Source organism: Somniosus microcephalus, chromosome 5 (assembly GCF_052327205.1).
Source record: "Somniosus microcephalus isolate GS21.2 chromosome 5, FLI_Smic_1.0, whole genome shotgun sequence".
Lineage (NCBI taxonomy): Eukaryota > Metazoa > Chordata > Chondrichthyes > Squaliformes > Somniosidae > Somniosus > Somniosus microcephalus.
This window is the reverse complement of record NC_140991.1, coordinates 42,248,640-42,275,303: the sequence shown is the minus strand read 5'-3', so window position 1 is coordinate 42,275,303 and position 26,664 is coordinate 42,248,640. Positions and strand designations below refer to the sequence as shown.

At 46.4% G+C, this 26,664-nt stretch overlaps 1 protein-coding gene across 1 annotated transcript in view; it reads left to right on the top strand.

Moving 5' to 3' along the window:
- The window catches only part of vipr2 (vasoactive intestinal peptide receptor 2), a 298,909-nt gene that overhangs the window by 190,659 nt on the left and 81,586 nt on the right, over positions 1-26,664 (top strand). The window contains exons 5-6 of the mRNA XM_085987570.1: positions 10,175-10,272; positions 14,395-14,530. Of these exons, the coding sequence (XP_085843696.1) occupies positions 10,175-10,272; positions 14,395-14,530 (234 nt within the window). The remainder of the gene's footprint in view (positions 1-10,174; positions 10,273-14,394; positions 14,531-26,664) is intronic.

Sequence of the window (26,664 nt, the reverse complement as noted above, 5' to 3'; positions counted from 1 at the left end):
AGCCATGGGAAACATCCTCCCTGCATCTAACCTGTGCAAGAATTTTGTATGTTTCAATGAGATCGCCTCTCATTCTTCTAAACTCTAAAGAATATAAGCCTAGTCTACTCAATCTCTCCTCATAGGACAATCCCCCCATCCCAGGAATCAGTCTGGTGAACCTTTGTTGCACTGCCTCTATGGCAAGTATATCCTTCCTTAGGTAAGGAAACCTAAACTGTACACTAATACTCCAGGTGTGGTCTCACCAGGGCCCTATATAATTGCAGTAAAATGTCTTTACTCTTATACTCAAATCCTCTTGTAATAAAGGCCCACATACCACTTGCTTTCCTAATTGCTTGCTGTACCTGCATATTAACTTTCAGTGGTTCGTGTACAAGGACACCCAGGTCACCTCTGACCACCAACATTTTCCAATCTCTCACCATTTAAAAAATACTCTGCTTTTCTATTTTTCCACCAAAGTGGATAACTTCACATTTCTCCACATTATATTCCATTTGCCATGTTCTTGCCCATTCACTTAGCCTGTCTTTATCCCCTTGAAGCCTCTTTGCATCCTCCTCACAACTTACATTCCCACCTAGCTTTGTATCATCAGCAAACTTGGATATATTACATTTGGTCCCCTCATCCAAATCATTCATATAGATTGTGAATAGCTGAGGCCCAAGCACTGATCCTTGCGGTACCCCACTAGTTACAACGTGCCAACCCGAAAATGACCCATTTATTCTACTCCATATTTGGACCAAGGCTGTAATGAGGTCGGGAGCCGAATGGTCTTGGCGGAACCCAAACTGGGCATCAGTGAGCAGGTTTTTGGTGAGTAAGTGCCACTTGATAGCATTGTCGATGACACCTTCCATCACTTTGCTGATGATTGAGTGTAGACTGATGGGGCGGTAATTGACCGGGTTGGATTTGTCCTGCTTTTTGTGGACAGGACATACCTGGGCAGCTTTCCACATTGTCAGATAGATGCTAGTGTTGTAGCCAAACTGGAACAGCTTGGCTAGAAGCGCAGCTAGTTCTGGAGCACAAGTCTTCAGCATGACAGCTGGGATGTTGTCAGGGCCCACAGTCTTTGCTGTATCCAGTGCGCTCAGCCGTTTCTTGATATCACGTGGAATGTAGCCGTCTGCTTCTCCAATGATAGCTGCTGTTATGTCTAACGAGTGTACTGTTTTGCTATGATCAGTCTTGTTGTAGTTTATTAAACCCCCGTTCAATCAACTTTTAAGCTATATCCCATAATGTACAGTAAATATTTGTATTATGTTAATGCAGCAAAGAGGAGAGGGAATGAGAAGGGCTGAAATAGCATTGGGCAGTGTTAGCGATAAAGGCATTAATGCATTCCTATGCAATTTCTCTGTCCACTACTTTATCAAAGAAATTAACCAGTTCAAAATTAAAGATTAAACACCTTCATTAAATAATGAAGAAAGGAATGTCACTCGCATGTGTTTATCTATTAATTACTAATATTGCACAATATGATATCAGCCCCACAACCTTTAAAAATGCCATCAGCGATAGACAAAAACAACATTTAAATAATCCGCTGGCTTAGATGTTGGATGGAAACTTTGTGAATTGCTGGACTTAAGCCCTGCAACAGGAAACTGCCAATTAATACATAACATTTGGTAAAATCTCTCAAGAACAATAATTTATCAAATGATGTAGGATCGCAGCATTTGTTTGTCTTTCTACCAGACACGTAATCAAAAGCCTACCTAGATTCAAGGCAAGGGTAGACATCTCAAAGGTAAGGGGAATGCACCCATGAGAGTGATCTAAGATACAAGAGCCAAAATAATCTAGGGTGCGAAGGTTAGAAATTGCCCATAAACGTAAAAGTGGTGTGTGATTTAATGAATGAGTGTTTTTACAGATTGGGAATCCCACTACACTATATAAGTCTATATGTAACAAGTAACTTGCAGAGTTATGAAAGAAAGGGGAAGCAATACCATATTAGTATGCTATGGAATACAACCAACATGCCCAAACACTTCAGTTTGAACCACTTGATCAAGTTGTTGAAGCATGCAGTCCACAAGGACATCCCCTGAGCAACAAAACAAAAACTTGGCCAACAACAATTAAATGGTCCTCTGTAAAGATCCAGCTGTTGCATTAAGTAAAATAACACGGGGTTATTGTTTAGAGCCTGTTCAGCAGGTGTGACACGTCTTGAGGGCTCGCAGTGATTTCTGACCTCATTGGAACCCTCGATGTGTTGTAGGTTTGTGGCAAACTTCAGCTTAGGTCTTCCGCACTGTACGACTATTAAAAGCCAGGAAGGGGGATTATAGTAGCAGCCAACCCCAAGTTGAACACACCATATCTGAATCACTGAGTGTTTTTTTAAAATTAATTTATGGGATCTGGGCGTCGCTGGCAAGGTCAGCATTTATTGCCCATCCCTAATTGCCCTCGAGAAGGTGCTGGTGAGCCGCTGCAGTCCGTGTGGTGAAGGTACTCCCACAGTGCGGTTAGGGAGGAATTTCCAGGATTTTGACCCAGCAACGATGAAGGACCGGCGATATACTTCCAAGTCAGGATGGTGTGTGACTTGGAAGGGAACTTGGAGGTGGTGGTGTTCCCATGCGCCTGCTGCCCTTGTCCTTCTAGGTGGAAGAGGTTACTGGTTTGAGAGGTGCTGCCAAAGAAGCTTTGGCGAGTTGCTGCAGCGCATCTTGTAGAATAATACATTGCACCTTACATGGCACAATACTCGCGTCGCTATACAACAATAGGGCTGTTTATTATATATAGGGCATAACGCCAGGGCCAATGATTTACAATGACTTAATAAATCTAATTCCATTTTTATTAAATGGTGTTCTGGATTTTACTAGTTCTTTGGGGATTGAGTTCCACAGCTCTGACCATTATTCTGTGAAAACTGTAAATCAGTGGCCTTTGTAATGTATGTACCTTTAAGGGGAGAACTACTTTTTCCAGCTCCTGTATACTGTAGTACCGACAGTGACCACACCTGTATATAAACCCTGAGTAGTGATCTGTACAGCTGGTTCTAGAGCAACCCTCATTCAGTAAACACCTGTTAAATCGTTCCCTGCAGTCTGTTGTCTGATTATTGAAGGACACAACATTAAGATACACGGATCTAACATTGGCGACGAGCAGATTCAAACCTACCTGCAACTCTGCATCACCTCCCAGGGATTCGCTCCTGGAGAACAGTGGAAGAAGGTTGAGTCCAGAAGCACGGGCGTCGACCACGGGCAACCGCCCAGTCATCCAGCGGAGATTTGAGCATCGCAGGAGAGGCTGTCGAGAGCCAGGCTTGGCTTTCCAGTCACGGTGGTCCAGTGAAACGGGCTGGCAACAGGTACTGCGCAGACCCTTCCCGGACAGTGACGGGCTAGAGCCCGACCGAGCGGCACAGAAAAAGGCCGAGCAGCGTCGACGGGGGAGAGAGAGAGGGCAGAGCGCACAGGGCGCAGCCGGTGTTCAGGACCGAGCGGCGTCAATGGGGGAGAGAGGCGAGAGAGAGCAGAGCGCAGCCGGTGTTCAAGCGCCGAGCAGCGTCAACGGGGGAGAGAGGCGCGCAGGAAAACGCGCAGAGCGCAGCCGGTGTTCAAGTGCCGAGCAGCGTCAACGGGGGAGAGAGGCGTGCAGGAAAACGCGAGGCACTGCCATTGCCACGAGGACCGCAGAGAGCGGCGTTGGCAGCAGCGCAGGAGCAGCGCACGAAACCTACAGGGCGTCGCCATTTGCCACGAGGACCGCCGAGCGGCATTGGCAGCAGCGCGGGAGACGCCATTTTAAGCTGCAGTGGGAAAGAAAGGAAAGTGCGGGAGACGCAATTTTAAGCCGCAGCGGGGAAGAAAGGAAAGCGCGGGAGGCGCCATTTTAAGCCAGTCTAACCACACCCAAAAATGCCGAAGAGTGGCAGTACAGGTAGACTATCCTTTATCCGAAAACCTCGGGACCAGCCGTGTATCGGTTTTCGGAAAATTTCGGATTTCGGTAGGTGGGTCGGCGGGGGTCCGCGGGGGGGTCAGCGGGGGGGTCGGCGGGGGTCGGGGTCGGCGGGGGTCCACGGGGGGGTCCGCGGGGGGGGTCGGCATCGGCGGGGGTCCGCGGGGGGTCCGCGAAGGGGGTCGGCAGGGGTCGGGGTCGGCGGGGGTCCGCGGGGGGGTCGGCGGGGGTCGGGGTCGGCGGGTGTCCGCGGGGGTCCGCGGGGGGGTCCGCAATCGTGGCTTGTCCGTCGCTGCTAGCCTGGAATGCAATGAAGTTCCGCATTTCCACCAACAGGTCGTCGTGCTCGGTCGGAACAGGGGCCGGCACCGCCGCGGGCTCAGAGCTCTCGTTGCTTTCGAGCCTTTGGAAGAGAGTCAGGTGGTTCCACGGGGGGGTCGTGCGCACGACTTACGCTGACCCTCTGATCAGCGTAAGTCGGCAGGGGTCGGGGTCGGCGGGGGTCCGCGGGGGTCGGGGTCGGCGGGGGTCCGCGGGGCGGTCCGCAGGGGTGTCAGCGGGGGTCGGGGTCGGCGGGGGGGTCCGCGGGGGGTCGTGCGCACGACTTACGCTGACCCTCTGCTCAGCGTAAGTCGTGCGCCACTCTGGTCATGTCGTGTGCACGACTTACGCTGAACGAAAAAACCTTCGGTTTTTAGAGGGTTTCGGTTTTCGGAAGTTCGGATAAAGGGTAGTCTACCTGTATCACAGCGTTCGACAATGACGTCGAAGATCGGACGACATATGTCGAACGCATAGAAGTATACTGCAAGGCGACTGAAGTGCCAGATGACAAGAAAGCGCTGGTATTGTTGAATTCAATGGGTGCCAAAACGTATGGCTTACTACGAAACCTAGTAACCCCAGAGAAGCCAGTAGAAAAGGATTTTGAAAACATAGTGTCAATCCTACAGGACCACTTAAACCCCACACCGCTGCTGATAGCAGAAAGATTTAAGTTTCACAAAAGGAACCAGCATAATGATTAAAGTAATGCTGAGTATTTAACGGAACAGCGCAAGCTATCAAAACACTGCCAGTTTGGAACGGGACTAGCAGATACTTTAAGGGACAAGTTTGTGTGTGGGCTTCAAAGTGAAGGAACCCAGAAACGGCTTCTATCAGAAAAGGATCTTACGCTGGACAAGGCTTTCAGCATTGCAGTATCACACGAAGCAGCAGCACGGGGCGCTGCAGAGATACAACGGAGACCGCAAGAATATGGCACAAATGAAATGTCATGCGGAACAGTGAAGTGCTATCGCTGCAGCAGAACAACACATGACCATAATGATTGCTGGTTCAAGGACAAAGTGTGCAGACAGTGTGGAAAAGTAGGACACATACCATGAGTCTGCAGGTCGGGAAAGAAAACCAGCAGCAAGAAATCTCCACAGGAGAAGTACAAGAAGGTACATAAGGTGACGGAGAGTAGTTCAGACGAACAGAAGAGTGATACAGACTCCGGAAGCAAGGAGCTGAGCTGTCTGAAACTACATAATGTGATCAAAACGGAGGATCACCAAACTATCTGGGTCACGCTCAAGATAGCAGGAGTCCAAGTGAAAATGGAATTGGACACAGGATCAGCCCTAACAGTCATAAACCGAAGGGACTACAAGCGGCTATTCTCACATATACCCTTGAGAGATACAAAGATTGTCTTGAAGACGTACACGGGGCAAAAAGTCTACCCCAAAGGAAAAATAAGGGTGAACATTATATATAACGGCAAGGAAACACCAAAAATGGACCTATATGTACTGCCAGATGGAGGACCACCACTACTAGGACGTGAATGGATCCGGAAGATACAGCTAGATTGGCATTCCATACAGGCACTGACTGTGGCTGACAAAAAGGATGACGACATCACATCTGGGCGACTGTCAAAGATCCTAACTGACGCGAAAGAAGTGTTCCAGCAAGGACTCGGAACACTAAAAGGCATCACAGCGATGATTAAAATTGAAGAAAACGCAAGCCCAAAATTTTTTAAGGCCAGACCTTATGCGATCCGCCCAGCCGTCGAAGCAGAGCTGGAGAGTCTGGAACGTTCAGGTGTACTGTCCAAGGTAGACTGGAGCGAGTGGGCTACACCCATCGTCCCTGTGATGAAAAAGTCGTTGAGCAGCATGCCTGGGGAACCAAGGAAGGTTCGCATCTGTGGGGACTTTCAGGTAACAGTGAACCCGGTCCTTCACACCGTACAATATCCACTTCCGCGGATTGAAGATATTTTCACCTCGCTATCTGGAGGGAAATGCTTCACTAAGATTGATCTGGCCCAGGCGTATCTGCAAATGGAGGTAGAAGAAGCATTAAAAAAATACCTCACAATCAACACCCATAAAGGCCTCTACCAATACAACCGGCTGGTATTCGGGGTAGCATCAGCTCCGGCTATTTGGCAGAGGGCAATAGAACAAGTCCTGCAAGGGATCCCAGGGACCCAGTGTTATTTGGATGACATCCTGGTCACGGGCGAAAATGACAGTGATCACCTTGCCAACCTAGATTGCAGGAATATGGGCTCCGAGCTAACCGCCCCAAATGCGAGTTTTTTAGAAAACACATCTCGTATTGTGGCCACGTTATCAATAAAGAGGGGTTACATAAGTCCCCAGAGAAGATTGAGGCAGTAGTCAAGGCTCCAGCACCGGAAAATGTGTAACAACTGAGGTCGTTCCTCGGGCTGGTAAACTACTACCATAAGTTCTTGCCAAATTTGTCTACAATACTACACCCACTGAACACCCTACTGCAAACTGGGGTGCCATGGAAGTGGAGTGACGAATGTAGACGAGCTTTCCAGAAGAGCAAAACACTAATCACATCGAAAGAGGTATTGGCCCATTACAACCCGGCATTACCAATTCGGTTGGCATGTGATGCGTCACCCTACGGTATTGGAGCGGTGCTGTCGCACAAATTCTCAGACGGCTCAGAGAGGCCAATAGCCTTTGCGTCACAATCACTAACCTCAGCCAAGCGTAACTACGCCCAGATTGACAGGGAGGCCCTCAGCCTAGTGTGGGGAGTGAAAAAGTTCAATCACTATCTGCACGGGCAGAAGTTCACCTTGCTGACTGACCACCAACCACTTGTCTCCATCTTTAATCCAAAGAAGGGCGTTCCGGTGATGACTGCGCAACGGCTACAAAGATGGTCCCTTTTTCTAGGGGCGCACCAATATGAAATCGAGTATAAGGGCACGAAACAGCATGGAAACGCTGATGGGCTATCACGCCTGCCACTGCCTACTGCGGAGGAAGCACCAGCAGTGGATCCTGTCGAAATATTTCATTCGACTACAATTGAATGCTTGCCAGGAACTAACGCTGGTATAGAGAAGGAGACCCGAAATGACCCGACACTGTCTCGGGTATATGATTTGATGGTGAAGGGATGGCCAGCACATGGCAACTCACTGTTGCCAGCATTCTCATCCAGAAGAGAACAGCTGTCAGTATGCCAGGGGACCTTGATGTGTGCATCCCGAGTGGTAATTCTGTAATGTATGTACCTTTAAGGAGAGAACTACTTTTTACAGCTCCTGTATACTGTAGTACCGGCAGTGACCACACCTGTATATAAACCCTGAGTAGAGATCTATACAGTTAGTTCTAGAGTAACCCTCATTCAGTAAACACCTGTTGAATCGTTCCCTGCAGTCTTGTTGTCTAATTATTGAAGGACACAACATCAAGATACACGGATCTAACAAATTCCACCCAAGTTAAGGGAGAGAGTGCTCAATGAGCTTCATGAAGGTCATCTGGGAGGAGTGAAAATGAAAAGCCTTGCTAGGGCTTATGTGTGGTGGCCGGGGATTGATCAGCAAATCAAGGACCTGACAAAGAGCTGCTCAGGATGCCAGAAGGTCCAAAATGCACCACCACATGCCCCTCTACACCCATGGGAGTGACCCTCATCTCCATGGCAACGGGTGCATATTGATTTTGCTGGTCCATTCATGGACTCAATGTTTTTAATAGCCGTGGATGCACACTCGAAATGGCCTGAGGTGATCAAAATGTCCTTCACCACCACGGAGAAAACTATTGCAGTCCTACGGACCATTTTTGCCAGGAACGGCTTGCCAGAGCAGATTTGTGTCCGAAGAGTTTCGAAGATTTATGAAAAGGAATGGGGTAAGGCATTACACATCCACCCCGTATCATCCAGCCACAAATGGATTGGCTGAGAGGTTCGTACAAACCTTTAAGAAGGCAATAAAGGCCATGTACAATGACAACATTCCGCTACAGCACAAGGTGGACAATTTCCTGTTCGCCTACCGGAATGCGACACATGCAGTCACCAACCAGGCCCCAGCCATGATGTTCTTTAACCGAAGGTTAAGATCTCGCCTGGATTTGCTCAGACTAAACGTACGAAGAGATGTTGAGAGTAAGCAATTCCAGCACATCCATGAGAAGCCACCAAGGAGCTTCAATGTAGGGCAACCAGTCTTGGCCCGCGACTACCGAACAGAAAAATGGCAGCCAGGAACGATATGCACACGGCAGGGCCCACTAATGTACACAGTGGACGTTGGGGAGAGCATCGTGAGACGCCATGCTGACCAGATCCTAGAGTCACAGGAACAAGTCAACCCCATGCCTCGCCCATACGTACCTGGTGATGAACCCGACGTACAGGTAGCATCTACCCCAGAAACAGTAGCATCGGAAGCTGATGAACCAACCGATGACAGGGGGCCAGAATCGCCTCCGCACCAAGTGCAAGACACTCGGGAAAGGCGCTATCCAGAAAGGATCAGGAAGCCTCCCCAAAGACTGAATTTATAAATAGACTATTTTCAGCTAATGTTGCATGTTAAAAGTGTTAATTGTAATTAGTTTGATATTTAATTGTTAAATGAGTGTTATGGTACTGTTAATCTAAAAGGGGAGGAATTGTAATGTATGTACCTTTAAGGGGAGAACTACAGCTCCTGTATACTGTAGTACCGGCAGTGACCACACCTGTATATAAACCCTGAGTAGTGACCTGTACAGCTGGTTCTAGAGTAACCCTCATTCAGTAAACACCTGTTAAATCGTTCCCTGCGGTCTGTTGTCTGATTATTGAAGGACACAACATTAAGATACACGGATCTAACAGCCTTTACTTTATATATCTATATATTCTTTTACCAGTATGTATTAAATTTTACAAAAGCAAAATACTGCAATGCTGGAAATCTGAAATAAAAACAGAAAATGCTGGGAGTACTCAGCAGGTCAGGCAGCATCTGTGGAGAGAGAAACAGAGTTAATGTTTCAGGTTGATGACCTTTTGTCAGAACTGGTAAAAGTTAGAGATGTAACAGGTTTTTAAGCAAGTGCAGGGGCAGGGAGAGGGGGGAGGGGAGGAAAGAACAAAAGGGAAGGTCTGTGATAGGGTTGAAGGCAGGTGTGATTAAATGACATAAGGGATGATTGTCTATGATAAGAGGCTTTGTTAATACTAAAGATTATTTGTTTATGTTTGTGTCAGAATTATAGCAGCCTTTTCAAACTATTCTGGTGCAACCACAGTTTCTATTGTGGAACCCAGTGAAGATTGTGAGTCAAGAGTTTTTACAGAGAGAGGCTTATTCTCCACGGATGTTGCCTGACCTGCTGAGTTTTTCCAGCATTTTCTGTTGTTATTTCGGATTTCCAACATCTGCAGTATTTTGCTATCGTACGAGGCTTATTCTTGATCTGGTCAGTGCTATACCTGAGTAGGGATTACTTGATGCTAACACTGGGAAATAGTTCCACCCTGCCTAGCACTGGCTCAGATTAATGAACACAACACAATAAAAGTTGTTTTTTTCAGCTAAGTAATACAAGAGTGAAGTAGCAGAATTACAAGTCTGTCACTGGAAGGGGTAGTGGTGGAGACAATGTGAGGTGATGAATTAAGAGTAGCGCATGGGAAGTATATTGGTTTAAGTTGTTCCAGTAGTGCATTAGTACTAACACATGAAATAAACCTTGTAATAACATTGCTATTGGACCCAATGGATGATGCACCAACTGGAGCTGGTCATTCCCCGCATAATCTCAGGGTAAGGCTAGAGCCTGTGGTGTTGGATTTTGTTCAAATACTGTTACTGACTGTCCCGTATAATTGACGATGGTTTGGTTGACCTACTGCTATCTTTTATCTCACCAAGGCTGCCTTTTTCGTGCTAGTGAAGGCTATTTATACGCTGGGACACGGTGCCTCCTTGGTTGCCCTCACGACTGGATCAGCGATTCTTTGTTTCTTCAGGTGAGAAACTTTTTTTTGTATCATTTATAGTCACAGTAATTCCCTTTCATGGTCAGTGGGTGACGTTGGTGCGGGGCGGGCGGGGGGGTGGTCTATGATTGAGGTAGTCTTGCATGAGCTTGATGAGTCAAATGGCCTTATCTGCTTTCTTATGTTCACCCCAAGCCATTTTGTTTTATTGAAAATCCCCCATTATGTCACAGAAGTTTTCAGGTATAACTTGTGAAAAGACTCACACATACTTCTAATAATTTAGCTAAACCCCTTTATTGACAATTCCGAGAGCACGTATAGAACAGTGTACATACGGGTCATATTGATCGCCCATTCATTGTGAGTGGGTAGGAGATTTAGCCCGTATAACCACTCTGATCTCTCCGGTCCATGCCAAATACTTCAATGTCCTGAGTTCAGAGAAAGGTCTTGTTTGTTCACTTCATTAGAAACCAATATGCTGTAACGCATTAGCAGCTGTTATTGGATTTTGATTAGCAAGAGCCAAGGTTCCTGTGTCCCATATTTCAAAAGGTGAACATTAAAGTTGCTGCCAGATGTATTTTTGCCATGTGGAATGTGTTGCTGTGAGAGTGAACATCTGCTGCGCTTTGTAGGGAAAAATTAACAAAATAATTAATGTGAAGATTAGAGCAAACATTCCCTAACAAGGGAATTTCCAGGTGAGCGTGCCCCACTATGAGCTGACTGTGGTGGAAATGAAGTCAGGCACTGCGGGAGACAAACAACTACTATTAACTGTCCGCGGGACTTGCACTATACTTTCCTTAAAATGTTCATTATTAAGTAGCCCAACTGGCTATTGATGGGTCGAAATTTAAAAAAATGCACAGTATGTCAGTCGAGTGGTTGATTCTGGAGAAGCAGCAAGAGTTAGAAAGATTGTGTAGAAGCAGCAGCGATAGGCAGTAATGAATTACTGACATGTAAGGGACTCTCTGTGATTCTGTGATCCCAGTGAGGTACCGGGGCTCAAACAGAATGTGGCTCAAAGATAGGGCTACCCCACTGTGGTCCCGAGTCTTTGACCAACACTACCTGTGGGTGTGGCTCCCTCGTAAGAGATTGTGGAATTGACCTTACAGATCGTATGGTAAATATGGAGGAGAAAGGCCATTCAGTCTCTCCTAGAAAGAGTCTAAAATCTCCCCACTGCAACATCCAATTGTTTCTTAAATAATTCCATGTGTTCACCTCCAATGCTGCACCCAGATGTCCCTTCCATATATTGATCACTCTGTGTGAAAAATAACTTCTTGATATCAGTCCTAAATTTGCCTTTGAGTCTGTGTTCTCTTGCAACACTCTCACAGTAATGTTCCATACTGTTTATCATTATACACAATTAATTTTCCAGATCTGTCTTTTCCATACAATTTATTATCTTATCCAGCGTTTCCCCACACCTCAGATGTTTGAGGTAGCACGTAAGAGACTTATGGCAAAGATAATGGCACGATTAATCAAGGCACATGGATAAAGAGATGGTTGGAGAGTGAAAAGCAAAGGGTACAGGGCAAAAGGAAGTTTGTCAGACTGGAAAGATATAGTAAGTGGTGTAACACAAGGATCTGTGTTGGGGCTGCTCCCACAGACTTTGTCCATAAATAATCTGGATTAAGAAATTGAAGGAACAATTTCAAAATTTGCTGATGACGCCAAGTTGGGGGAGTACAGTGAATTGTGATGAAGATTGTGAAAGACTGCAGTAGGGCGTAGATGGATTGACAGATAAGTAAGTGTCACATGTAGTTCAATGTAGAAAGTGTGAATTAATAGATTTTGTAAGTAAGGATCGGGAAAGTGAACAGAGGGACCTTGTTGTGCAGATACACAGTTCATTAAAAGTGGCAGTGCAAGTAGTAAAAGGCCGTAACAAAAGGCAGACGGGGATCCTTGGTTTTATATCTCGAGGCACAGAATACTAAAGGAGGTCATGGTAAACCTGCACAAGACCTTAGGCCATAGTTGGAGTGTTGGAGCCTCAGGATGGATGTGTGGCATAGCTAGGGTTGATCCTGGCATCCTCCGAAATTATAGACTAATCTCCAGGACACTGGAACCCAGGAGAAAAATCATATGGGCAATAAAAAAACTTTTTTTCAAAATTTTCTTTGAGCACTTTTGTCTATTAGTTATAAAAATATCAGACAATAGAAAAAGACCTGTTTGACAGTCAAGAATCATCCAATGGGGTGGTGAAGAGTCTATTGCTTTCCGGTTGGTGTGGGAAGGCGATGCACTGCGAGTTTGGACATGTTGGGCGGACAGATATGCTTTTTTATTATTTGCCAATCCTGCCAGAAGGATTGAGCCAATCATGGACTTATGAATCCTGGTTTCAATCAGCAGCCAGAAGGCCCCTTTCTCTGAGGCCTGAAGTGCAGTTGCAGGCCTGATGTGAACACATTTACACCCCTTCCTTAAGCATACAGCCTACCCAGGGATGGGACTGCATCGGAGGTGCCTCTTGGCCAAGTTAATGTCCTGGGACGAGAAACACCAATGCTCTCGGGCCATTGCAGGGGCAACCAAACTTCGGATGCACTGCTCCCGTCCAGTACCCTCTCCTCAGACCTCCTAACCCCGACCTTTTTAATGCTTTGGCTCCGTCAGAGGCCTACAACAAATTCCATCTTTACCTCATCGGGACTCTTCTGTCCCCCTGTAAACTTCTCCTGCTGTAGCGGTTGTCACTGCCGCTTCTTCCTCCTCCTCCCTCTTGTTGGCGGAGATATACTGGGTGCTTGCCCTACATAGGTAATGAACCTCAACCCAGGGAATTGAATTGGGGCCAGAAAGGGATCAGGGTGATGAGTAGATGTCCTACCCCTCCACTTCTTTGGCAGGAGGAGGAAAATCCAGTCCATACTCTATTGATTCTATTGCTTGGTTCATTGCTTTACCCCAAAGGGCTGTGAATGCTGAGTCTTTGAGTATATTCAAGGCTGAGCTAGATAGACTTTTGGACTCTAGGGGAATCAAGGGATATGGGGATCAGGCGGGAAAGTGGAGTTGAGGTCGAAGATCAGCCATGATCTTATTGAATGGCGGAGAAGGCTTGAAGGTCCCTCAAACAGCAGTGAGGTAATGACCAGATAATCTGTTTTAGTGATGTTAGTTGCAGGATAAATGTTAGCCAGGACACCCGGGAGAACTCCCTGCTCTTCTGTCCACCTGAGAGGACAGACGGGGCCTCAGTTTAACGTCTCATCCGAAAGACATCTTAAACCGAGGCCCTGTCTGCCTTCTCAGATGGACGTAAAAAAATCCCATAGCACTATTTCGAAGAAGAGCAGGGGAGATCTCCATGGTGTCCTAGCCAATATTTATCCATCAACCAAACATCACTAAAAAAAAATCACCTGATCATTATCACATTGCTGTTTGTGGGAGCCTGGCGTGCACATATTGGCTGCCACGTTTCCTATATTGCAAGAACGACTACACATAAAAAGTGCTTAACTGGCTGTAGGCTGCTCTGGGATATCCTGAGGTCGTGAAAGGTGCTATATAAATGCAAGGTCTTTCTTTCTTGATTAAGTGGTGTTCGTTTTTGGGACCGACCAGATGTGGGCTGCAGAGTCTTTTCCAGTCCTGTACTTTCCAATGTTCCTATTTTAACCCATTTAACATAAACGGGCTAAGACTTCTATTAAAACAATATGCAGAGGAATATCATGTGAATGCATTAAGTGCTTGTTTATTATGGTGGCCATCAATATTTTTGGTTCATATCTTCTGCCACATCACTCGCCCAACTAAAGATGATTCATGAGTATGTATGACAGTTGACACTCTGTATTACTGAGTAGGGTTGAAAAGCTACTAAAGCAATTTTGGTGCTTAATGTCTAGGTTAAAAATGACACAAAATGAAGACGATTCATATTAAGGGCAAGAGCTGTTCATCCAATGATGCAAAATATTGCAGTTCAGATTTTATATAGTCCTTTAAGGGACACGAGCCTCGCTGATTTTTTTAATGGATATTACTTTAACACGAGCGGTAACCAATTTAAAATTAACACTGATTGGAAAACCTAGATGAAAGGGATATTATTCAGACAAACTAATTTCTTTCTGCTCTTTTTTCCCCTGAATACAGAAAACTTCATTGTACTCGGAACTACATCCACCTGAATCTGTTTTTCTCTTTCATCTTGCGGGCAATATCTGTTTTACTAAAGGATGATGCACTGTATTCAGAACATAGTTCTGGTCAGTGCAATGAAGCAGCACTGGTAAGTTGCAAGAATTCATTGTTAGATTCATTTAAGCACAATGTATCTCATCAAGTAATATGCCCACAGATTACTAACAAAAAGAATGATCAGAGGACTGTTCCTCTTAATAAAACTTGTATTGATATGGCACCTAATCACATCAAAATGCATCCAAGAACTTCAGGTACAATGGATTACTTTGAAATGCAATGACTTGTGTAAACATGGTCTATACCATATAGTGAACCTATAGCACTATATTGGAATGGTTTAGTAAGTTAATAACCATAAAATTTTGTTCTGAGTCTTTCCAGGTGGATATTTAACTTTTTTAAATCAGCTTGAACAAAAAGCGCTTCTAGGAACCAGTGGGGGCTCAGATATCCATGCTGTGCTGAGATAAACCATAATGCACCCCTCTGGCTATGTGAGGCTGCATCAGTGATGTTAGTTCTTGGCTAGCCCATTCTCCACGCAACCCCCAATAACCCAGGCACGTCCCCCAACCCCCCCAGTTTGGGAACACCTGGTGTAGGCAAACGCAGCCACCAAACATACACGCAGCAAGGTCCCACGAACAGCAACGAGATGGCTGAATGGTTCATCTGTTTTTTTTGCTGGTGTAGGTTGAAGGAGAAATGTTGGGGACCTGCTGGCTCTTCTTCAAATCATGCCATGAGATCAACTGAACAGATATGATTTAACAACTCAGCTGAAAGACGGAAAGATAAGGCCAGAACAAAGGCAAACAGAATTGTTGATTTTGTATCTAGAGGCATCTGGATTTTTGCTAGCCAAGGGACATGGAGCCAAGGCGGGTGGATGGAGTTAAGATAGAGATCAGCCATGATCTCATTGAATGGTGGAACAGGCTCGAGGGGCTGAATGGCCTACTCCTGTTCCTATAAATGATTAGTATGAGCTATGTAATTACAATTCAGTGGAGAGGATGATCTATATAACTCACTAAAGACTGTCACACAGCATTATATAAAACCATCTAACCATATAAGTATGAACAATATCACTTGTTGGCAACTCGGATGTATGCAAATTTTAGTTTTACTAAAAAAAATCCTATCTCATGATTTATTTAAATAATAAATAATCGTATGGTGTCGAGGTTTGAATACATCCAAGTTACCTACAGATAATTTCTTCTCAAGCTTGCATCCCAGTTGGCTCCTGTCTTCATGTATCAGATTAAACCTCACTGCCCCAGCTTCAAACCCATATATTAAACTTGTCAAAATGGGAATAGGGCTAATCCAGATTATTTAATGTAAGTAAAACCTTCTTAGTTTGACAGGTGTAACTTGGCTTTGTAGATTCTTATTGCCTGGTCCTTTTGTCTGCCAGCCTTCTTCCTCTGGATTCAGTTTTCAAGCCCTGGTGTCTCTCACAATCTCCAAGCTTCAGTTTATTGTCTGGCCTTTAGTTCCACTTGATATTGGTTCCACTGTGTAGGCAAAGTCATTCTTTTGAATATTCATTCTTAGGATATGGGCATCACTAGCAAGGCCGGCATTTATTGACCATCCCTAGTTAGCATTAAGAAGGTGGTGGTGGGCTGCCTTCTTGAACCGCTGCAGTCCGTGTGGTGAAGGTACTCCCACAGTGCTGTTAGGGAGGGAGTTCAAGGATTTTGACCCAGCGACGATGAAGGAACGCTGATACATGTCCAAGTCAGGATGGTGTGTGACCTGGAGGGGAACATGGAGATGATGGTGTTCCCATGCACCTGCTGCCCTTATGCTTCTAGGTGGTGGAGGTCACAGGTCTAGGAGGTGTTGCTGAAGAAGCCTTGGCGAGTTGCTGCAGTGCATCCTATAGATGGTATACAGCGTTAAAGGGTCATTGTACAGACACTAAGAGCGTGGAGGGTGAATTTCCACATTCTCCCGCTGCACCTCCGTAACCGCAGCGCAGAAATGGGGTTTTCCGCCACACATCCGCCAAGGTTACAGTGGCGGAGCGGCAGAAGGTCCGAGGGGACCCTCCTCCAATACCACTACCATTCTGACCACAATGGATTGAGAGTGGCAGCAAGACAGAATCTGGGAGAGTCAAAGGTAAACGAGGTTGGAAAGCAAGCCCAGTGAGCAAAGCTGGTGACCAAGAGGAGCCAGAAATCTGAGCTCCATAAAAGCGACACATGCTGCTTAGCATAGCTGAAACCGTTCTGTGTTACACAGGTGGTGCATCTACACTGACTAACATATCTAAGCATCGGCTGTGTTTTTATAAATTTGCAGAGGTAAGTTTACTTTTTTACAAGATTCTTTTGGTTTGTTTTATCTGGCAAGCTGATGTCGCATGGAAGCTGGCTTTACTGCGTTCCCACTTTCCCATTACGCAAAATCTTCTTATCTTACTTCTTATTTGCTTTTATAGAGTCACAGCCTAAGTTAATGTCATTTGATTACGCTGGGCTTGGAATTCCAAGTTGAGTTCTTACTTTCTGGTCCCCTGTCCTTTAATGGTCACAAACTACATGGGCATTTAAATATGCACCAAGTGTTTGAGATCAGCCAGTGGGGTTTATGCAATGTTCAATTCAAAACCAAAATGAGCAGTAACCTTTAGAGAGTGATAACTGAAAAATGACAAGTCACTCCACTCACAGGCAAAGGTCATAAAGAAATGTATACACAGTTTTAGTGTAATGTCTTTGTGATTAATTAATATTGTTTTAAAGTAACAGTAAACCTCCCACAAAAAGGATCCTGATCATCCCAGAGGTTACTGCTTCTTCGATAAATAATTTAACAAGGTGAATAGTTGTCTAGTGCACTCCGAACCGAGTCAGTCATATCTCTCTGTCGATCAGCTGGAGTGTTAGCTGCAGCAGTGAGCCTGACATGTCTGTCACTGAACTGCACTTTAGCAGTGCAATGGGATTAAAACCAAAGACGTTTACCGTTCGGAAGCAGGCCATTTGGCCAATTGTGACTGTGCTGACTCTTTGCTAGAGTAATCCAAACCAAATCCCGCTGCCCCACTCTCTCTCCATAGCCCTGTATGCCCCTCTCCTTCAGACAGTTATTCACAGTTCCCTTAGGAGATGCACTGGTTCCTGCCTCAATCACTGCCTGTGGCAAAGCATGTCATGATTCAACTAATCTCTGTGTAAGAAATCGTGGTGATTTTCCGGCGCTACGGGTGCCATTTTGTGACAAAAATGGTGTCCACGCCACGCACGTACACTTCTGGTGCGTGCCGCGGCGGACGCCATCATGGTGAAGGCAGTAGGGCGGGTGTTAGAAGTGTGCGCCGGAAGTATGTTGAGCGCGCAGATCGTGACATCAGTCAGCAGGAAATGCTGATTTGATGCCAGTGCTGCCATTTTCATCCTCCACACTGGAGCGAACGCCCTGTCTTAACCTCGCACAGCTGAACATGTGTTCACCGGCAGCAAGGACCCCACCAGTGTTATTTAAAGGAATCATCAACTGCTCTCAAGTTAGTTGCTGATTAATTTCTACTGGTTATATGTAAGTTTGTGGAAGTGTTCGGAGCTTTCTAGAGTTGTTTAAAGTTGGTGAGGTGACAGGGAGTGGTGCTGTAAGTGGAGAAGGCCTTGGTTCTGAATTCAGGGGTTCTGGTCAGACCACTTGCTCTCAGTCATGGGTGCTCTAGTTGTCATCTCCCTTGGCCTGCAGCATGACAGGGAGATGGAGCAGAGGCCGCGAAGAAGAGGACAAGCTGCTCGCAGAGGGAGAGAGGAGGGGGAGAAGCGCGCTCAGCACAAGGCCTGACCCACCTAGGGTCTTCCGAGAACAATTCTCTTACCTCAGCCTGAGCCGGGAGCAGTGTGTGAGGCGTCTGCGCTTTACAAAGGAGGTGCTCACAGAACTCTGCCACCTCTTGCAACCAGACCTGCAGCCTCTCTCCAGGGCAAGGACAGCACTGCCAATGGCTGTGAAGGTGACCGTGGCCCTGAATTTGCTCACGTCGGGATCCTTCCAGGCTGGAGCAGGCAACATCTGTAACATCTCTCAGTTCGCCATCCACTGCTGCATGAGAGAGGTGACAGATGCTCTTTATGCCAGGAGAGGAGACTTCATTGTCTTCTGTCTGACCAGAGAGAAGCAGGCGGAGCGTGCACGTGGCATTGCCAGGATAGGAGTTTTCCCCATGGTGCAGGGCACCATCGACTGCATGCACGAGGCTTTCCGGACACTGCATCTAAATGCTGAGATGTACCGCAACAGCATTTTGTTGTGCATACCCATCAGCGTTCTTCTGTAGGCCGCCCCACTGAAGTCCTCATCTGAGTCCTCTCTGCAGCAGAACTCGTGTGCGACCTCGCCTTCTGGGGAGCTGGCACCTGAGCTACCCTTTCCCCCTGCCCTGGCTGTAGCCCAATTGTGGGATCACCACATGCAGATCCCACCTCTAAGCTACCCTCAAAACTCCTCGCCGTGCCAGTATCTGAGCTGGTGGCTGCAAGTGTCAGATCGAGTGAGGGTGTTTCTTCTTCGTCATCATGCTCCACTCCCTCTTCTTCTTCAAACACTGGCTGGGCAGGTTGGACTTCTTGGGTCTCTGAAATGAAAAAGGCCCAAGGGTAGGGTTGTGATGAGGGGTGGGGGGAAAGCAAGAGGTTCTTGCTTACACCATGTGCAGATTGTAAATCAGGAGAGATTGTGGGATGAGGGGGAAGTGGGATGTGAGAAGGAGGATAACATATGTGGATACCGGCATCTTGTACTCTTTCAGCCCCGCCGCTGGCCACGGGCTCAGCCATTCCCCACCCAAGAATTTCCAGCACCGTGTCCTCCAAGGGGGTGAGGTGATACAGGCAAGTCTGTTCCCCACCGGTTAGGTTCTGCTGGCTCCAGTTATGCACCACCTTTCCCTGCAAGAGAAAAGGAAGTGTGTCAGTGAGTGTGGTGCAATGTGTTTGGGTGATGTGCCTCTCATGGTTGAATAGTTGGCAGTGTGTGCAAGCTGTGAGATATGGGTGTGAGGCTTGCAGCAGAGGTAAGTGTGTGAGAGTGTGGTGAAGCTATAAATGTGAGGTATGAGTCGTGATTGGTAGAGATTGTTGGTAAGTGAGTGACGGGAGTGTGGTGCATTGCGCAGTGTGTGAGGCTAATGATGCAGTTGGTGAGATATGGCATTTGAAGATGAATTCACTGACTTTGACCGCTTGTATGAGTTCACTAAACTTCTTCCTGCACTGCAGCCAGGTCCTTGGAGCAGCATTACTGGCATTCATCACAGTGGCTATCTGCTCCCATTGCACTTTTGTCTGTTGCCTGGAGGGCCCCCTGGCCCCCTGTGGAAACAGCAACTCTCTCCTCAAATTGACCGCCTGCAACAAGGCCTCCAGTGCTGCATCGAGGAATCTTGGTGCTCGCTCTCTCCCCTGTTGTGCCATCGTTCATATATTTTTTCCACGGTCTTCCTCAGCCAGTCCAATGATCTGCTGCAGGCAGAATGTACCTCCCCTTTAAGAGGTGCAGACTGCCTTTAAGCAGTGCAGTCTAGTTTTAATTGGTGCTAGCCTCGCATGAGCTTGGGCCCCCTGCTGGGCGTTCAGCCACTCAGCAGCTCGTTCAGCACTGGGCTGAACGCCATAATCATGCAAAGTTTGCATGCTGCCTGCAGTCCTCTGAACAAGCACGGGTTGCTAGCGCATCAATTCAATTCAATTCAATTTTATTTGTCATATATGCAGCAGACGTGTGTACTGCACAATGAAATGTTGATTTTTACGAGTCCTCCCAACATTGGAATAAATATGGCATAACAATGATAAAAATACTAATAGAAATACAGTAATAATAAATAAAACAACAATAATAAATAATAATAAATTATACATTCATGAGTCTTATGGCCTGGGGGTAGAAGCTGTTTCGAAACCTGCTGGTACGAGACCGTATGCTTCGGTATCTCTTACTGGACGGGAGCAGGGCGAAGAGGTTGTGGCTGGGGTGGCTTGTGTCTTTAATGATTCTCAGGGCCTTCCCCCGGCACCTCTCGGGGTAGATATCCTGGACAGCAGGTAGTTTAATTCCTATAGTATGTTGTGCAGCTTTCACCACCATCTGTAGAGCCTTTTGGTCTGTGGCGGTGCAGTTGCCATACCAGGTAGTGATGCAGCCGGACAGGATACTCTCGATGGTGCACCGGTAGAAGTTGGTGAGAATCTGGTGGGCCATTCCAAAATTTAAAAATCACGGTCCTTGTGCCTGTTTTCGAGGACAAATGAATGTCTAGACCAAAATGCCTGAAAGGGGAGAAATAAGAGGTGACGTGACAGGGTGACAGAAAGGGGAGAAGACTGGAGAGAAGGACCAAAGAGGGACCAAGAGAAGAAAAAATAGGAAGATATGAGTAATGGGCTCAGGCTAAGATTCAAGGAAATAATGCATAATTTGCAACAAACATATATTCCTCTAGGGCATAAAAACCCAAAAGGAAAAGTGATCCAATCATGGCTAACAAAAGAAATTAAAGCTAGTATTAAGTCAAAGGAGGAAGCTTATAAAGTTACCAGAAAAAGCAGTCAGCCTGAGGATTGGAATCTTTTTAGAAATCAGCAAAGGGGGACCACAAAATTGATAAAGAAAGGGAAAATGGAATGAGCACAAACTAGCGAAAAATATAAAAACGGATTGTGAAAGCTTCTATAGGTATGTGAAAAGGAAAAGACTGGTGAAGGTAAATGTAGGTCCTTTACAGTCAGAGGGAGAGAGAAAACGGGGAACTACAGACCTGTTTGCCTCACATCAGTAGCTGGGAAAATGCTAGAATCTATTATAAAGGATGCAATAACTGGGCAATTAGAAACTAATAGTAAGATTAGGCAGAGTCAACATGGATTTATGAAAGGGAAATCCTGTTTGACAAATCTATTGGAGTTCTTTGAGGGTGTAACTAATGGAGTAGACAAAGGGGAACCGGTAGATGTGGTGTATCTGGATTTTCAGAAGGCCTTCGATAAGGTCCCACACAAGAGGTTGGTGAACAAAATTAGGGCACATGGAATTGGGGGTAATATACTAGCATGGATTGAGAATTGGTTAACAGACAGAAAACAAAGAGTTGGGAAAAACGGGTCTTTTTCAGGATGGCAGGCTGTGACTAGTGGGGTACCGCAAGGATCGGTGCTTGGGCCCCAGCTATTCACAATCTATATCAATGATTTGGATGAGGGGGCTAAATGTAATATTTCCAAATTTGCCGATGATACAAAGTTGGTGGCAGTGTCAGTTGTGAAGAGGATGTGAAGAGGCTTCAAGGGGATCTCGACAGGCTCAGTGAGTGGGCGAGAACATGGCAGATGAAATATAACGTGGATAAATGTGAAGTTATCCTCTTTGGTAGAAAAAACAGAAAGGCAGAGTATTTCCTAAATGGTGAAAGATTGGGGAATACAGATGCTCAAAGGGACCTGGGTGTCCTTGTACATGAGTCACTGAAAGTGAATGTGCAGGTGCAGCAAGCCATTAGGAAGGCAAATGGTATGCTGACCTTCATTACAAGAGGATTTGAGTACAGGAGTAAAGAAGTCTTACTCCAATTATATAGGGCCTTGGTGAGACCACACCTGGAGTACTGTGTACAATTTTGGTCAATTATATAGGGCCTTGGTGAGGCCACACCTGGAGTACTGTGTACAACTGTGTACAATTTTGGATATACTTGCCATAGAGGGAGTGCAACGAAGGTTCACGAGATTGATTCCTGGGATGGCGGGACTGTCGTATGAGAAGAGATTGAGTAAACTAGGCCTGTATTCTCTTGAATTCAGAAGAATGAGAGGGGATCTCATTGAAGCATACAAAATTATTACAGGGCTTGATAGGATGGATGCTGGGAGAATGTTTCCCTTTGCTGGGGAGTCTAGAATCAGGGGCACGGCCTCAGGATAAAGGGTAGGCCATTCAGGACTGAGATGAGAAGAAATTTCTTCACACAGAGGGTGGTGAATCTTTGGAATTCTCTACCCCAGAGGGCTGTGGAGGCTCAGTCATTGGGTATATTCAAAACAGAAGTCGATAGATTTCTGACTAGTAAGGGCATCAAGGGATATGGCGATAGGGCCGGTGAATGGAGTTGAGGCAGAAGATCAGCCATGATCTCATTGAATGGCAGAGCAGGTTTGAGGGGCCGAATGGCCTACTCCTGCTCCTATTTCTTATGTTCTTATGTTCTTATGTCTGGAATGGCAGCCAAAATGCGCACATGAATGGACACAGAGGGAATTTGCGTTGCATAGGCATGGCAGAAATTAGGAGAGACATGTTTCAATCATAAACAGAGGAGATGATTTGAGAGAGTCCAAAGTCTAAGCTTCTGTGATGGGATGAAATTGACTTGTAGTCAGGGTAGAGTCAACTTGGGTGAATCAGTGGAGCTAGTTGTGGAGAGGGAGTGAATCCAGGAACCTGTTTGAGGGGCAGATTATCAGTGGGTGCATTGTTGGAGGTTGTCCAGTGTGAAATTGGGCACTGAGGAGGAGTGGAGAGTTGACCATGAGCCAGAAGAGGTTGCTCCAGGGGTTCAGCAGAGGTGCATGGTGGCCTCGGTGTTAGAGGGGCACACCAGTGGATCCAGTGGACCAGCAGAGCAGCAAGGAGTGAAACCCAAGGACCTAGAGCAGTGAAGCTCAGGGAGTCAGCGGACAATGAAAGATAAATCCACAGAATCTGTGCAGGTGAGGGCGCTGGTTGGAGGCACCCAAGATCAGAAGCAGCAGCAGGAGTTTGAGGAAACGGTGCAAACCAGCCCAATGAGGGAAGAAGGAGGAGTTCTGAAGGATGAGTGGAGTCAGCAGCCGTGGGAAACAAGCGAAAAGCAGCAAAGCAAGAATCATTGGGCAGCAAGGGAGCGGCATCCAGATAAGAGTCAAATAACGTGCCTTAATTGCATTGTTGCCATTAAATCAAGAATATTTTACTTCTATGGTTGATGATTCCAAATTAAGGTTTATGATTAGAGATATTTCATTAAAAAAGTAGCTTTACATGTGGCTGGGCTGAGCAGACATTTCTGCCCATCAGCTGCCTATTCGTGGGATGATGGTGACAATAAGAAATTAGAGCTATGAGGAGAGACTCGAAATACTGAGACTTTTCCAGTGAAGCAGAGAAGGCTGAGGAAATTTAACAGAGGTTTTTCAAATGATGAAGGCTTTGATGGATGAAAAGGGCAAGTCTATTCCTCTGGCTGGAGAGTCAACGACGAGGGGGCCATCCACCTTCACCTCCATCAGCAAGTGCGAGGACTTCATGGACTTCTTAATCACTAAGATTGAGACCATCCGTTCAGCTGCCTCTGCCGCTTCCCCCCCCACTTCCCCTAGCCCACCAAGCCAAACTTCCCCCAAGGTACCCCCCCTACCTCACCCACCCTAGCCCTGAACTCACATCGTTCCCTAGTATCTCCCCTCATTCCTGCTCCAAACTCATCTTGTCCATAAGACCCACCTCCTGCTCCCTCGACCCTATTCCCACCAAACTGCTAACCACCCAACTTCACTTCCTGTCCCCATGTCAGCCGATATTATTAATGGTTCTCTCTCCTCGGGTACTGTCCCCCTCCCCTTGAAATCTGCTGTCAGCACCCCCTCCTCAAAAAATCCAGCCTTGTCCCTTCTCTCCGTGCAAACTACGACCCCATCTTACCGCCAACTCCATGTTTGAACCCCTACAATCAGGTTTCCGCCCCTGCCAAAGCACTGAAGCAGCTCTTATCAGAGTTACAAATGACATCCTGTGACTGTGATCATGGTAAACTATCCCGCCTTCTCCTTCTCGACCTGTCTGCATCCTTTGACACAGTTGACCACTCCATCACCGTCCAACACCTCGCCACCGTCGTCCAGCTGGGTGGGACTGCACTCGCCTGGTTTCATTCTTATCTATTCAGTCGTAGCCAGAGAATCACCTGCAATGGCTTCCCTGCACCGCTACCTCTGGTGTCCCTCAAGGATCTATCTTTGACCCCCTCCTATTTCGCACCTACTTACTGCCCCTCACACTTCCACATGAATGCTGACAACTCCCAGCTGTACTTCACTACCACCTCTCTCAACCCTTTCACTGTCGCTGATTTGTTACACTGCTTGCCTGACATACAGTCCTAGATGAGCAGAAATTTCCTCCGACTAAATATTGGGAAGACCTAAACTATTGTCTTCGGTCCCCATCACAAACTCTGTTCCGTAGCCACTGACTCCATCCCTCTCCCTGGTCACTGTCTGAGGCTGGACCAGCCCGTTCTCTACCTTGGTGTCCTATTTGAACCTGAGATGAGCTTCTGTCCCCATATTCACTCCTTCACCAAGACCACCTACTTCCACCTCCGTAACATCACCCATCTCTGCCCCTGCCTCAGTGCATCTGCTGCTGAAACCCTCATCCATGCCTTTGTTACCTTTAGACATGACATTTAAAAAAATTTGTTTATGGGATGTAGGCATTGCTGGCAAGGCCAGCATTTATTGCCCATTCCTAATTGCCCTTGAGAATTATAGAATCATAGAATCATAGAAAGTTACAGCACGGAAGGAGGCCATTTCGGCCCATAATGTCCGCGCCGGCCAACAAAGAGCTGTCCAGCCTAACCCCCCTTCCCAGCTCTTGGTCCGTAGCCCTGCAGGTTAGAGCATCCCAAGTGCACATCCAAGTACTTTTTAAATGTGGTTAGGGTTCCTGCCTCTACCACCCTTTCAGGCAGTGAGTTCCAGACCCCCCACAACCCACTGGGTGAAGAAATTCCCCATAAATCCCCTCTGAACCTTCCACCAATTACTTTAAATCTGTGCCCCCTGGTTTTTGACCCCTCTGCTAAAGAAATAGGTCCTTTCTATCCACTTTATCTATGACCCTCATAATTTTATACACCTCAATAGGTCTCCCCTCAGCCTCCTCTGTTCCAAGGAAAACAGACCCAGCCTATCCAGTCTTTCCTCATAGCTAAGATTCTCTACTCCCGGCAACATCCTTGTAAATCTCCTCTGTACCCTCTCTAGTGCAATCACATCTTCCCTGTAATGTGGTGATCAGAACTGCACGCAGTACTCTAGCTGAGGCCTAATTAGTGTTTTATACAGTTGAAGCATAACCCCCCTGCGCTTGTATTCTGTTCCACGACTAATAAAGGCAAGCATTCCGTATGTCTTATTAACCACCTTATCTACCTGGCCTGCTACCTTCAGGGATCTGTGGACATGCAATCCAAGGTCCTTTTGTTCCTCTACACTACTCAGTGTCCTACCATTTAATGTATATTCCCTTTCCTGGAGTTTAGAAGAATGAGAGGGGATCTCATTGAAACTTATAAAATTCTGACAGGACTGGACAGACTAAATGCAGGAAGGATGTTCCCGATGGTCGGGGAGTCCAGAACCAGGGGTCACAGTCTAAGGATAAGGGGTAAGCCATTTAGGACAGAAATGAGGAGGAATTTCTTCACCCAGAGAGTGGTGAACCTGTGGAATTCTCTACCACAGAAGGCAGTAGAGGCCAATACATTAAATATATTCAAGAAGGAGTTGGATATATTTCTTAACGCTAAAGGGATCAAGGGATATGGGGAGAAAGCAGGTACCGGGTACTGAACTTGGATGATCAGCCATGATCGCATTGAATGGCGGAGCAGGCTCGAGGGGCCGAATGGCCTACTCCTGCTCCTATCTTCTATGTTTCTGTTTCCTTGTTAGCCCTCCCCAAATGCATTACCTCACACTTCTCCAGATTGAATTCCATTTGCCACTGTTCTGCCCACCTGACCAATTTATTGATATCTTCCTGCAGTCTACAATTTCCTTCTTCAGTATCAACCACACAGCCGATTTTAGTATCATCTGCAAACTTCTTAATCATACCCCCTATATTCAAGTCTAGATCATTGATATATACCACAAAAAACAAGGGACCTAGTACTGAGCCCTGCGGAACCCCACAGGAAACAGCCTTCCAGTCACAAAAACACCCATCAACCATTACCCTCTGCTTCCTGTCTCTGAGCCAGTTTTGAATCCAACTTGACACTTTGCCCTGGATCCCATGGGCTTTTAACTTTGTGACCAGTCTGCCATGTGGAAACTTATCAAAAGCCTTGCTAAAGTCCATATATACTACATCAAACGTACTATCCTCATCTACCCTCCTTGTTACCTCCTCAAAAAA